This window comes from Cajanus cajan, chromosome 6 (genome assembly GCF_000230855.2).
Source record: "Cajanus cajan strain Asha chromosome 6, NIPB_CcT2T_4, whole genome shotgun sequence".
NCBI classification, from domain to species: domain Eukaryota; kingdom Viridiplantae; phylum Streptophyta; class Magnoliopsida; order Fabales; family Fabaceae; genus Cajanus; species Cajanus cajan.
This window is the reverse complement of record NC_138522.1, coordinates 10,293,250-10,307,671: the sequence shown is the minus strand read 5'-3', so window position 1 is coordinate 10,307,671 and position 14,422 is coordinate 10,293,250. Positions and strand designations below refer to the sequence as shown.

The 14,422-nt window shown below is 36.9% G+C and overlaps 1 protein-coding gene across 1 annotated transcript in view; it reads left to right on the top strand.

The window, feature by feature from the left end:
* The window catches only part of LOC145958952 (uncharacterized), a 41,689-nt gene extending 27,696 nt beyond the window's left edge, over positions 1 to 13,993 (top strand). Inside the window, exon 3 of the mRNA XM_083076701.1 lies at positions 10,892 to 13,993. Within this exon, the coding sequence (XP_082932827.1) occupies positions 11,547 to 13,991 (2,445 nt within the window). The 5' untranslated portion in view covers positions 10,892 to 11,546 and the 3' untranslated portion in view covers positions 13,992 to 13,993. The remainder of the gene's footprint in view (positions 1 to 10,891) is intronic.
* The last annotated feature ends 429 nt before the right edge of the window (positions 13,994 to 14,422 follow it).

The following is a 14,422-nucleotide window of genomic DNA, read 5'->3' as shown; positions in this document are numbered from 1 at the left end:
CCAACCCTGGATCTTCATCGCTCTGTGAACAACAATCAAAACCCTAATCTTCAAGCATTTTTGATGAAGAATTTTGTTTTGAAAACCACAATCAGGAACTTGATGACTGGAAACTCCCAAAACTCTCTGCTAATGAGATCTATAAACTTGACGGTAGATGGTTTAAACAGGCTGATTATATTGTTAAAACCACTGAAAAACAAATTCCCCTCTCTAATGAGGAAGAACAATTCCATCTGCTTGATGAACAATCTCTTAAAGAACAGGCCAAAAAATACAACTACCTTCATATAGGTTGTATTCAAGTAGCCATAAAACCTTTAGGCATCGAAGGCCTAGACAGCTCAATTCTCTGTTGTCTCCGTGATCTTAGACACCTTAGGTTCAATCAATCCCTCATAGGAACTGTTGAAACTTCCTTAGCTAAGGGTCCAATCTTTTTCAACTGTTTCCCCAGTCGTACCATCAGCCTCAAAGATTGCAATATCCTTGATGCTCTCTATCTTCAAATCCAAACCAGGGGTCTCCATATGAAACCTGGATCTATTCCTTTGGCACTTATCTATAGGATTCAGTACAAGGTTATGAATTCTATCAGCTCAAAAGTTTACAAACCTCCAAAAGTAGGTACGATAACCCTTTTCCTTACGGACTTTAGCAAAGCTAATGTTGTTGTCCCTGTTTCCACCAACTGGGAAGATGTTACTCTCCCCGAAATTTGAACCGTAACCAAGGCGGTTACTCCTGCTCCTCGACCAACTCCTGAGATACAGGAAATCAATCAACACCCCGCTGGAGAAGCTACTATCACTTTTAATAGGCGTAATTCTTTCAGCTCCTCCAGATCTTTTAGATCCAATTCTATTAGATCTGACAATTTTAGGTCTGCTAGGAAATTCTTTTCTGCAGCCCATTCAACGTTTAACCTCCAAGGCTTAGACAATTCATCTTCCATTCCTAGAACCATTTATAATAGGACTGAGGAAGAAGCCTCAACCGAGATCCATTCTCCTACCCAATCCGAAATACAGTATGGTCAACTATGAATAGTTACACCATAGACAAGCCTACCCTTCATAAGGAATTCTACTCTGATGACTGGACATCTCAAAGGAAATGGTTTCTTAGCAACTTTAAGGGTGACCCGAGGACAAAAATCATAGATTCATTCTATACTTTCCTTGACAACGTCCAAACCCATGTCTGTTTCTTTGATTGGTTTAATGTCAACCTTCTTAGGAATAAGATTGATCCTCCTTGGACAATCACTATCACAAAAGACCTTTCTGTTAATACCCTTACTATTTGGCACCGAAAGGATGGTAGATTAGTCAAGTCCGACCTTCCCCCGTGTAGCAGTTATTTCATCCCCAACTTAGAGGAAAAGTATCTGGCTTTTCCCTTTAAGTATAAATCTGACGAAACCATAGGTGCCCAAGACATTAAAGCTCTTATGGAACAAAACAATTATACCAACAAGTTCCTCCAAGTTTTAGGAGAAAACCTTGTAGGAAAAGCTTCACCCTCTGGTATTAAGGATAATGAGGCCTAATCGATTACCAAACCTTTGTTCAAACCTTTTAGTTTGACTAACCAGACTAGAAGCAAGTTTAGAGCCATCCACCAAAATTGGACGAGGTCTTTAGAAGACTCCAATAAGGATAACTCTATTATCATCCCTGAGACTCCTAACACTTCTCAAGTAGGATCAGTTAAGACAGGACCAACCACTAGGAGTGTTTCCCAGAAAGACCAATCTCTCAGGATTAACAATTTAGGAACTTCTTCCCTAGGTTCTGATTCGGATGATATAACAGTAAGTCTGCTCTTCAGGTTAATCCTGTTATCAACAAGGCTCTCAACTGGAAGCAACCTTCCAAACTCTACTACCATCGAGCAATTTCCCCTGATCTCTTGCTCGAAGAAAAGAATGATCAAAGTTTTTGGTCATTCAGTGCCACTAACATCTATGAATGGAACATAGATGGTTTAACTAAGTATAATATTCTTGATACTCTCCAACACATGACTATGGTTTCTACGGCATATCAAACTACTTTGGATAGTGCTGATGAAGCTATTGTGGAAATCCTGACATCTAGATTTTCTGGACAACTCAAAGGCTGGTGGGACAATTATTTTTTTGAGGCAGAGAAACAAGAAATCCTTACTACAGTCAAAATTGATGCCGAGGGCAACATCATTACTGTTAAAGGTGAATCCATCCCTGATGTTGTTAATACCCTCATTATGGCTATTGTCAAACATTTCATAGGAGATCCTAGTATCTGGAAAGACTGATCTGGAGAACTCTTATCCAACCTTAAGTGTCGAACCTTACGAGATTTTAGGTGGTATAAGGACACCTTCCTCACTAGAGTCTACACCCGAGACGATAGTAATCAATCTTTCTGGAAAGAAAAGTTCCTAGCTGGACTTCCGAAATCCCTAGGAGACAAAGTTAATGGCGACATCCCTTACGACCAGTTAAGTTATGGTAATCTTATAGCTTATGTCCAAAGGGTAGCCCTTAAAATCTGCCAGGATGACAATATCTAGAAACAATTAGCCAAAGAAAAGGCTCAAAATCGCAAAGATTTGGGAAATTTTTGCCAGCAATTTGGTCTTCCTTGTTCTAAGAACCCCATTAAGACCAAACCCAGGAAATCCTCTCAGTATCAGTTGAGTAAGTACCAAAAGCCTAGAACGAAAATCTCTAGATTTAAAACTAGGCAATCTAGTACCAAACATAGTAGGCCTGCCACTACTAAACTCGCCCTTCAGGGCCCCAATCTTGCCAACAATTCTAGGGAAACCAGAACTTGTTTTAAATGTGGCCGACAAGGTCACTTAGCCAAATACTGTAGGATCTCCTCTAAGGTTAGAGAACTCAACCTTGATCCTACAATCCATGACCAACTTAACAATCTTTTAATAAATTCTTCTGATAGCGACGAAGAAGAAGAAGAACAGATGTCTTCCAATGACATTCAAGTAGATGATGATCTTTCCTCTTCCAGCGACGAAAGCTCTAACTCTCCTCTCATCAATGTCATTCACAATGATGAGCAAAATCTTTTGCTTGATGCTTCAAAAACTATTCAAGATCCTCATGAAAGGGATGAGTATCTTGAAAAACTCAAGCAAATCCTTCACAAGCCTAAACAGACTCGTTCCGATAATAGGTTTGTTAACAAAAAGTTTGATCTTACCCAAACTCTCAAACGTCTTGAAAAATCTTCAGCCAAACTAGTTACTATACAGGAACTCCAGGCTGAAATCAGTACACTTAAATCTGAGGTTCGTGACCTCAAAAAGAAGCAACAGTTGCATGATGCTTTTATATCTCAAATAACTTAAGCCTTTTCTAATGATATGGTGCAACATAACCATGACAATCTCAGTCAGAAGCACGATTCTGATCAAAACTCTGCTGATGATGATAATCTCTTCACTGCCCTTATCAATCAGTGTAGCATTAAAAAAATTTATATTGATGTTACCATTTTGATTGAAGATTTTGTCTTAAAAACAATCGCTCTGTTTGATAGTAGAGCTGATTCCAATTGTATTTTGGAAGGACTTATTCCAACCAAATACTTCCATAAAACTTTCGAGAAGCTCAGTACTGCTAGTGGTTCACGCCTTGAAATCTAGTATAAGCTTCCTTCGGCAATCATCAAGAATGATAACCTCCAGGTTGAAACCCCGTTTCTCTTAGTTAAAAATTTAAAAAACGAAGTGATCTTAGGAACACCATTCATTAAATCCATTTTCCCCATCAATATTTCTAGTGAAGGTATCTCTACCCAGTATTTAGGGAAAACCATTATGTTCAAATTCCTCAACAAACCTCTCCATCGGAGTATCAATCAAATTGATCATAAGCTTAATCAGATCAATTTCCTCAAAGAAGAAATTTCCTTCAAACATATTGAAAGGCAGATTTCTCATTCTAATATCAAACAACGTATTATGAGCCTTCATGATCGTTTTCAAAATATCATATGTTCTGATCTTCCTAATGCTTTTTTGGGAAAGAAAAAGGCATATGGTAAATCTTCCTTATGAAAAGGACTTTACTGATCGACAAATCCCGACTAAATCTCGGCCTATCCAGATGAGTCATGAACTTGTCACTCACTGTTAAAAAGAAATCAAAGATCTCCTATCCAAAGGATTAATTAGCAAGAGCAAGAGTCCTTGGTCTTGCGCAGCTTTCTATGTCAATAAAGCTTCTGAAATCGAGCGTGGTGCTCCACGGTTGGTTATCAACTATAAACCTTTAAATCAATCCCTTCAATGGATTAGATATCCTATTTGTAATAAGAAGGACCTTCTTGCCCGACTCCATTCGGCAAAAATCTTTTCCAAATTTGACATGAAATCTGGATTTTGGCAGATCCAAATCAATCCCAGTGATCGCTATAAGACAGCTTTCACTGTACTATTTGGGCAATACGAATGGAACGTAATGCCTTTCGGTCTTAAAAATGCTCCATCAGAGTTTCAAAATATAATGAATGATATTTTCAATCCTTATTCTAATTTCTGCATTGTCTATATAGATGATGTTCTTGTCTTTTCAAACTCCATTGATCAGCATTTCAAACATCTTGAAATATTTTTCAAAGTCATTAAACGAAATGGTCTTTTCGTTTCTAAAACCAAAATCTGTCTCTTTTAGACAAAAATTAAATTCCTTGGTCATACTATCTTTCAAGGTACTATCTGGCCTATTTGTCGAGTCATTGAATTTGTCCCCAATCAAATTCTTGACAAAACGCAACTTCAAAGATTTTTAGGTTGCTTAAATTATGTTGTTGATTTCTTCCCTCAGCTCAGCAACATTACTAAACCTCTCCATGAAAGGCTTAAGAAATCTCCCTCTCTGTGGAATGATGTTCACACTAATATTGTCAAACAAATCAAACTCCAGGTTAAGGTTTTACCTTGCTTTTACTTACCAAATCCCTGTCTCCCTAAGATCGTTGAAACCGACGCCTCTGACATTGGTTATGGTGGTGTTCTCAAACAACGCATGCATGACACTAAAAATTGCATTGCTTTTACATCAAAGCATTGGAACAGGGCACAACAAAATTATTCTACCATTAAAAAGGAAGTTTTAGCCATTGTTCTATGCATTTCAAAATTTCAATCTGATTTATTAAATAAATTTTTTTTGGTTAGGGTTGATTGTAAATCAGCCAAAGAAATTTTACAAAAAGATGTTAAAAATTTAGCATCAAAACAAATTTTCACCAGATGGCAAGCTATCTTAAGTGTATTTGATTTTGAAATTGAATATATCAAAGGCACCTCAAACACTTTACCTGAATATCTTACCTGTGAATTTCTTCAGGGACAAAGATAATGAGATGATGCCGAAATTACGGCTCAAAACAGCCTCTTCTAGAGGAAGAGGGAAAGGAGTCACCCTGGGCAGACCCTCTCGCTTAGGAAAATTAGTATCCTCAGCTGAGGATGTTCAATCTTTCAAAGCCTCCTCGGAGACTTCTAAAAAAGGGTCATTTACCCAAAAGATAACAAAATTTGGGTCATCTACCCATCCAATAACCAAATCTGGGTCATCTACCCAAGCTGGGTCATCTACTCAGCAAGCCAGCCTTGTAATCAAGCCATCTGACTATGCGATGGCGCTACCAACTCTTCATGCCCTTCAGAATGTTGGGCTTACCAGCCTTCCTTCCAAATCATGGAAACAAATATTTTCAGAAGAACCTGATAACCTCTTCTGGGGACAAAGCTTGAAATCCATTATTTCAGAAATAGCCAACTCCAAAATAACCCTACAACCAAAAGAATTGGTTGAGCAGCATCAACCAATCCCCCAAAAATAGCCTTCTTCCTATCAACAAAAAGAAGGAAGATTCTATCCAACAATCCAAATGGAGCCCGAATTCTGGGATCCAAATCCAAACAAAATTTGCGAAAAAGTCTTTCCACCAACTTTTCTTTTCAAACCCCTTAGTCCTAATAAGACAAGGAAATTTTATGAATTTATCTTGGTGGATTCAAAATTTGTTTCAATAAAACACAATTTTGATAAAGTGATAACCAACTTATCACCCATTCAACTCTTCAAATTCTTAAAATTTTCTTTTAAAGATTTTGAAATAAAACCAAACCAAGTCAGAAAATTTTCCCAGCCTTTTGACCCAATTGGATATAATTACTGGGATTATATTAATGCCTGGACAAATGTTTTCTGGTTCTAGAATAAAAATCATAAGCATTCTTGGCTGATCTACTTCAAAAGGAATGTCCGATACTTCTTCCCTCAATGGTTCGCCGAATGGTGGGAATTTTTCGGACCAATCCAAAATATCCTTCCCCAAGAAATCAAGGAAGGATATAACCAATTCAAATCAAGATTTGAAGAAGGGACCAGCCCGTTCCATTCCTCTCTTCATTTCTTTTCAAAATTTTCACCAGCTTGGATTTTTGCCTGGCAACACCAGTACAAGAAGAACTCCAAGCTTCTTCCAATCCTGGGCAAAAAATCCTCTATCAAATGGTGGGATCAGTTTGATTCATCCCGAGCAAATACCCAAGGAGTGGCTTTATGGTTTCAAAAGAATCCCAAGAGCCTCAAGGCAACCGACCCAGAAACCTGCCAGTTTCTCAATCGGAAGGCCAAAATCGTAGCAGCACTTGTAGCATCAACCAGTGATGAAGCTTTGACTGCAAATCTTCACCAAATTCTTGATCTCCTACAGACAGACTCAGAATCAAGTTCGTCCAAAGGAAAAGCAAAAAAGGAAGTTTCCTCTCCTTCTTCATCCGGATCATATTTCCCGAATGAAGACGACTGCTTCGGTATTAATTTCGAGGAAGTAGATACTGAGGAAGATTGACCCAATCACTGTTCATTTTGTGAAGTGTATTGTTCACTGTAGCAAAAGCAGAAGTGTACTGTTCAATGTAGCAGAAATTTTCATTTTACTGTTGTAATAGTAAACACTGTTTATTTTTCGCTATAAATATCAATCTCTGCCCATGATGTTAGGCGGATTCGAATTTGAGATAGAGCTAGAGTTAGAGTGAGAACCTCCTCCGTCTCTCTTGCCTTTGTAATTCTCTTAATCAATACAACACTTTTGTATTAATCAATTTTTCTCTTCTCTACCCTCTCGCCCCTCTCGTCGGCTCTGCCGCACTAGGGTTATTACTGTTTATTTATATGCTTTAAGTTTACTTTCACTTTTAATTTTTTGCACTTTATTTTATTTTCACTTCCACTGCACACACTTGAATGGTAGTCTGACTACTGCCTACTTCCTTCCGCCTTTCCCGTGATCCTCTAGAGATATGTGAGCGAGCTTAGGGGAGGATCACGGGAAAGGAAAAAGGAAGTAGGCAGTAGTTAGACTACCAATCAAGTGTGTGCAGTGGAAGTGAAAATAAAATAAAGTGCACAAAATTAAAAGCAAAAGTAAACTTAAAGCATATAAATAAACAGTTATAACCCTAGTGCGGCAGAGCCGACGAATAGGGCGAGAGGGCAGAGAAGAGAAAAATTGATTAATACAAAAGTGTTGTATTGATTAAGAGAATTACAAAGGCAAGAGAGAAGGAGGAGGTTCTCACTCTAACTCTAGCTCTATCTCAAATTCGAATCCGCCTAACATCATGGGTAGAGATTGATATTTATAGCAAAAAATAAACAATGTTTACTATTACAACAGTAAAATGAAAATTTCTGCTACAGTGAACAGTACACTTCTGCTTTTGCTACAGTGAACAGTACACTTCACAAAATGAACAGTGATTGGGTCAATCTTCCTCAGTATCTACTTCCTCGAAATTAATACCGAAGCAGTTGTCTTCATTCTGGAAATATGATCCGGATGAAGAAGGAGAGGAAACTTCCTTTTTTGCTTTTCCTTTGGACGAACTTGATTCTGAGTCCGTCTGTAGGAGATCAAGAATTTGGTGAAGATTTGCAGTCAAAGCTTCATCACTGGTTGATGCTACAAGTGCTGCTACGATTTTGGCCTTCCGATTGAGAAACTGGCAGGTTTCTGGGTCGGTTGCCTTGAGGCTCTTGGGATTCTTTTGAAACCATAAAGCCACTCCTTGGGTATTTGCTCGGGATGAATCAAACTGATCCCACCATTTGATAGAGGATTTTTTGCCCAGGATTGGAAGAAGCTTGGAGTTCTTCTTGTACTGGTGTTGCCAGGCAAAAATCCAAGCTGGTGAAAATTTTGAAAAGAAATGAAGAGAGGAATGGAACGGGCTGGTCCCTTCTTCAAATCTTGATTTGAATTGGTTATATCCTTCCTTGATTTCTTGGGGAAGGATATTTTGGATTGGTCCGAAAAATTCCCAACATTGTGCGAACCATTGAGGGTAGAAGTATCGGACATTCCTTTTGAAGTAGATCAGCCAAGAATGCTTATAATTTTTATTCTGGAACCAGAAAACATTTGTCCAAGCATTAATATAATCCCAGTAATTATATCCAATTAGGTCATAAGGTGATGGAATCATGCTTTGGAGTGCAAGAGGTGACATACTCAAAGATCCAAGAGGAGTTGGCTAGACATGAAGGTTTGGGCCAGTCAGGGCCCAATGGGCCTTATGGGCTTGGGAAGGCCCAAGTTGAACTTTTCATGGGCCATAGTTTGTTATAGCTATTTTCATATGTTTTGTATACATCATGTTAGTATAGGTATCATATATTTTGGTCTTGTATTTTGGACCACATAGAGTAGCATTTTAGGTTTTAGGCTAGTTGGGCCTAGTTTTGGGCTTCATGGGCCTTTGGGCTTTTGGTACCCAATATTGGGCTCATTTTCATTCTTGTAATTTTTCCTTTCCATTGTAATTGTTTGACCAATGTAATTAGGTCATTAGAATAGGAAAATACAAGGAATACTAAAGTATGCTAATTAGGTTAAATTAGGTTTAATTTGGAAGTCATTTAAGTTACATTTGAGTCACATGTTTAGCACCATGGGTGGCTGAACATGTGCCACTCAAATTAACCCTAAATGACTCTCAAATCACACCTAAATGCACCTTGGTACCTAAATTTTCAGACTTACACATGTGCACCAAAGTTTGAATTCAAAATTCAAATTTGAATTCAAACTTTAGGCGCCATTTTGTGAGGCTTTAGTTTAGGCACCTATGGGTCACAATTCCGTGCATACTTAAGCCATTATTTCACCTTTTGTATTCACTTTGAACCTTATATGAAATTTGAGAGCCAAGAGCCGAATTTCCTTTTCAAAGTCCTCTAGAGAATTCATCTCAAAAACCTAGGGAGTTCATCTTCTTCCTACTCTTTGAAGTGAGTCTTCCATTGATCTTTGAGCTTGGATGCTTCCATCCAAGGCTTGAACCTTCATCCATCCGAGTTCCTTCATCAATTAAGTTCCATTTCATTCGGTAATATCTCCTTGAAGAGGATCCGTGGCTAGGAGGAGCTAAGGAGAAGAACATTCATCACTTCTCACTAACCTCTTCCATCAATTTTGGTATCAAGAGCAAGGTTCTTCAAGGAGATAAGTGCTTCATCTTTTTGTGTCCGAATTTGTGTTGTTCATTGTGTTCTTCTTGTCTTCTTTGAGTTTCTATTCGGATCTAAGTGTTTTGAATCAAATTTGTTCCATAGATCCATTGTTGATTGTTCTTGATTTTCTTCCACAATCAATGTTTTAGGAACTATTTGCTTGTGCTTATTTTGAGTTTATTTTGAGTCTCTCCATTCCTTGTATGTGTTCGTGATTGGACCTCATGCATTGCATTTAGATTTTGGTTTTGAATCTATGTTTTGTCTTAGAAGTTTGTGTTTAGTCTTTATATGTTGCAAATTCCTTGAATAGCATGTTTAACCTAGTTTTATTTTGAATTTGTGTCTACATATTGCTCTCGGTTTTGCTTCTCTTTTGCCTACCTATATGTGCTTTTTCTTTTACCTTATTGTGTTCATGATTTTCTATTAGTCCTAGCAAGTTTCCTTAGAGTTAGGTTTCCTTTGTGTTCTTAAGTTTTCAAATCACATTCCATTGAAAAATCTTATAAAAAAATTTTGTGACTCAAAATTTCAAGTGCTTAATCTTACTTCTAGTGCACTATCTTTTGGATTCAAATTTTAAAAAGTAAATAGGCTGAAAACAGAGACAAAAACAGAGCCTAAATCAAAAGAAAAGTACAAAGATTCAAAAACAGAGCCTAAAAACTAGTGCACTAGTTTTCTTGTTTTCACTTGAAATTTGATATAATTTGTAGTCTCGGTTTCTATAGCTTGGAATCATAAAAAAATTTGAAACAAAAGGCAAACACCTTCTCTGGAGTCTTAATTTGAGACTAGAAAAAGAAAGAATTAAAAAAAAATTTATAAGACATTTTAAATTGAAAAAGCCGTGAGGTGTGTATTGATAGAAAATCATTTGATTCCTTGTTTTTGTTTTGACTACTACTTTTGCTATACTTATCCAATTGCTTTCAAATTTTTGTTGTTGTGTTCATCTACTCTAGTACCTATCTAGAAACATTCATAATTGAGTGCTAGCTTTATTTGGAGTCTTATTTTCCAGTTTTACTTGTTGAACCTCTTTGAGTCTTGTCATATACACCTATTACTCTCAATTTTGGTATAAGCCTTTCAAATTGTGCTTCTATTGCTTGTCTAGTTTTATTTCAATAATTTCCCTGTGCTGGAAGTGGCCTCAAATCCTTGCTCAAGGATCAAGCATTGCTCAACAAAGAGTAGGAAAAGTTTGGACACTAAGACCTAAAAATTTGACCTAATTTAGTGACCAAAACTTCTCCTAAACTCCCTTCACTTGAGTGACCATTCCTTTCACCTTGTGAGGCAGCCACCATTAACCTCTTTTGTTGTGATTCTTTGCAGGTCCAGGAGCATCAAATTTGAAGGATTAGTGGCGGATTAAGACACTTAAACAAGTGTTAGAAAAGTTGAACACAAAACTGTCACTAATTGGTCACCAAAACCGCCATTTATTGCTTTCTAGGCTAGTTTAAATTTTGCAATCTCTCTTGTATTTTAAAACCAATTTGTAAAGCTTGGAGGGAGTATTAAGAAGCTGGTCAGGTATATCTAAATCCTTGTTAGCATCCTCACGTGTAGTGCTAGTGGAAGTGGCTTGGAAATTTCATATGTTTCAAGCTTCCACTTAGGATATCCGACTAGTTGCTTACATTGTTTCCTTTAAGTTCTTTGTCTTTTAATTGCTTTATTTTGCTGCCTTTAAACGTCTAGACTTGTGTAGTTTTACTTGCTCACGTTTAGTTTAGTCTCAAAAACAAACAAATTGTGAAAAAGCATTCAAAATTTTTGTGAAAAGTTTTGGGGAATTGGAAGTACTACAAAGGAGTTTAGTGATTTCCACTTGAAAAGGCTTGGTTATTAAGTGGCTCTTTGTAGCTCTCCTCCCTTGATAGTGCAACTTGTACACTTAGACTTCCAAGTGTTATTTTCATTCCTAGAAAATACCAAAAACATTTTATAACTTTTTGCATAGCATATAAAATCTTATTGCTTAATCATGAGTCAACATTCTCAAAGTAGTAGTGACTTTGAATCTCCTAAAAGTTTTAAAAGAATTGTCAAGGAGGTTGAGGCACTAAAACTTTGGAAGCATGATGAAATACTTCAAAAACAAAAAGAAAAACTTGAAAAGGAAGTACAAATCATGGCTTTAGAACAAGAGATTCAAAAGATTAAGCAACGAGAAGAAAAACTTTTGAAAAGATTAAATAAAAATAAAAGTCCAAAAGGTTCTTCTAGGAGCTCAACCAAGAGCTCCAATGATTCTCAAAGTCAAAATAATGATGGTAGTATACAAATGGATGCTTACTATCAACCCCCACCTAGGAGAGTCATTAAAGAACACAAAGTGAGGGAATCAAGGGTTGATCTCCCTTACTTTCATGGAAAAGATAATGTGGACACCTACTTGGATTGGGAGATGAAAGTGGAGCAAATCTTCACTTGTCATCAAGTAGGTGAGGAAAGAAAAGTTCCTTTAGCCACCTTAGCTTTTCAAGGACAAGCCATGTATTGGTGGACATCCTTGGAAAGAGAGAGAAGACTTCACAATGATCCTCCCATCATTTATTGGAATGAGTTGAGGAGTGCTATGAGAAGAAGGCACATACCTTCTTATTATAGTAGGGAGCTTATGGATAAGCTCCAAAGACTCCAACAAAAGAATATGAGTGTTGAGGAGTATAGACAAAAGATGGAGTTGTATCTCATGAGGGCTGGCATAAGGGAAGAGGAAAGATTGACCATTGCTAGGTTTTTAAGTGGTCTAAATTTTGATATAAGAGATAGAGTTGAGTTACTCCCTTATAGGGACCTTGATGATTTGGTCCAACTTTGTATAAGGGTGGAACAACAAAATTTAAGAAAAAATTCTTTAAAAGGAAAAACTCAAGCTAACTCTTATATCAAGAATGACTACAAGAGGGAGGGTCAATATGACTCTTCTAAAAGCTCTAGTAAAAGTCAAGAAAAAGAAAAAGAAAATGATAAAAATGTTGTCACTTCTAGTAGTAAAACTAGTGACATCAATTGCTTTAAATGTCTTGGGAGAGGCCATATAGCTTCTCAATGTCCAACTAAAAAGGTCATGATTTTGAGAGGACAAGACATTTATAGTAGTCTTGATGAATCTAGTTCTATCACTTCAAGTGGTAGTGAGACTAGTGAGGAAGATCCTAAAATTGAAAAGTTATATCCTGTTGATGGTGATCTTCTTATGGTCAAAAGGCTTCTTGGAAGTCAACCTTGTCCCACTTCACTATCACAAAGAGAGAACATCTTTCACACAAGATGTTTAGTTTCTAAAAAAACTTGTTCTCTCATTGTTGATAGTGGATCATGTTCTAATTGTTGTAGTACAAGGATGGTTAACAAGTTAGCCCTTACCACCATTCCTCACCCTCACCCTTATAAACTTCATTGGCTCAATGAAGGTGAGGAGTTGGAGGTGAATCAACAAGTGAAGGTCAAGTTTTCTATAGGGGATTATAAAGACAAAGTTTTATGTGATGTGATCCCTATGGAAGCTTGTCATATTTTGCTTGGTAGGCCATGGCAATTTGATAAACAAATTATACATGATGGCCTTACTAACAAAATAACTTTCACTCATAAAAATAAGGAAATTGTTTTTAATCCTTTAACACCACCCCAAGTGTTTGAGGATCAAAAGCAAATGAAAAGAAAAAGAAATAAAGAAAGAAAAGAAGGAAAGAGTGTGGAAGAAGGGGATTCCACTAAAACCTTTGTGACCAAGGAGAGTTATTTTATGACCAAACAAGACTTGAAAAGTACTCTCTTTATTCATAAAAGTTTTGACTCTTGTCCTAATGCTGCCACTTATCTTAGAGTTGAGAATGAAAAACAAAATACATTTCAAACCAAGAATTCTCAACTTAGAGATATAGTGAAGAAGGAGTGGACTATTCCTAGTGTTACTCCTTATACTACTTCCTTGATGGTGCACAAGAAAGGAAATATTTCTTTAAATTTAATAAAGCACCCAATTTTCAGTTTACATTGTTTAGTAGATACAACTTGTAATAATCTATATTCTATGTTTAATCTTATGGGAAGTTCTTACTCTTTTGAACTTAATTTGTTTCCTTCCCTACAAGATAAATATAGCTTATATGATTATGAGTATCTAGTAAACAATCAAATCCAAAATTGTCTAGGGCGTTTTCTAGTAATTTTTTCTTTATATTTTAGGAAAAGCCTAGGTTACCATTTAGGGTACTTTAGGCAAGATATAGTAGTGTTTAAAAATCATTCTTTTCATTGTTTTAGTTATAGTGTCCTTACATTTTTAAGGTTTACTTCTAGGTTATGCTTAGAAGAGGATCCTATTTTTAGGGAGTGTCGCCACCGGCCCGAAACGGGCTTTCGGCGTTCGCGATGGATGGTTGGACTCTTTTGTTTGTTTAAAAATATGGATTGCTAGAATGACTTATTCTCAAACTGAGACCTCGTCAAACGAGCAATTTTATTAAAAGGCTCACCAATCCATGTTAATCCCAAGCGGGACCCTCCATGGATTAGCGGTTTTCATAAAAAGGAAGGGTTCATGGAGTCGCCACCAATGTTTTACTCAAAACATTGGAAAAAGAAGCTTAAGGCAATCGATTCAAAAATCGACTTCGGCCATTACAACCAGAGTCGGGTAAGGGAGTCGGTTACGTGTGGGGAAGGTGTTAGCACCCCACAACGCCCCTTTTGGGTTCCCTATGACAGATTATTTCTAAAAATAATAGTGCAAAATTACTAAATTACCCCTATTTATTCTAAGCAATTATAAATTAACTATCTACATGATGACAGTTTAATATGCACACAGAAAGCAGTAAAAGAAGGGATTTTTAGAAAAGAAACCTC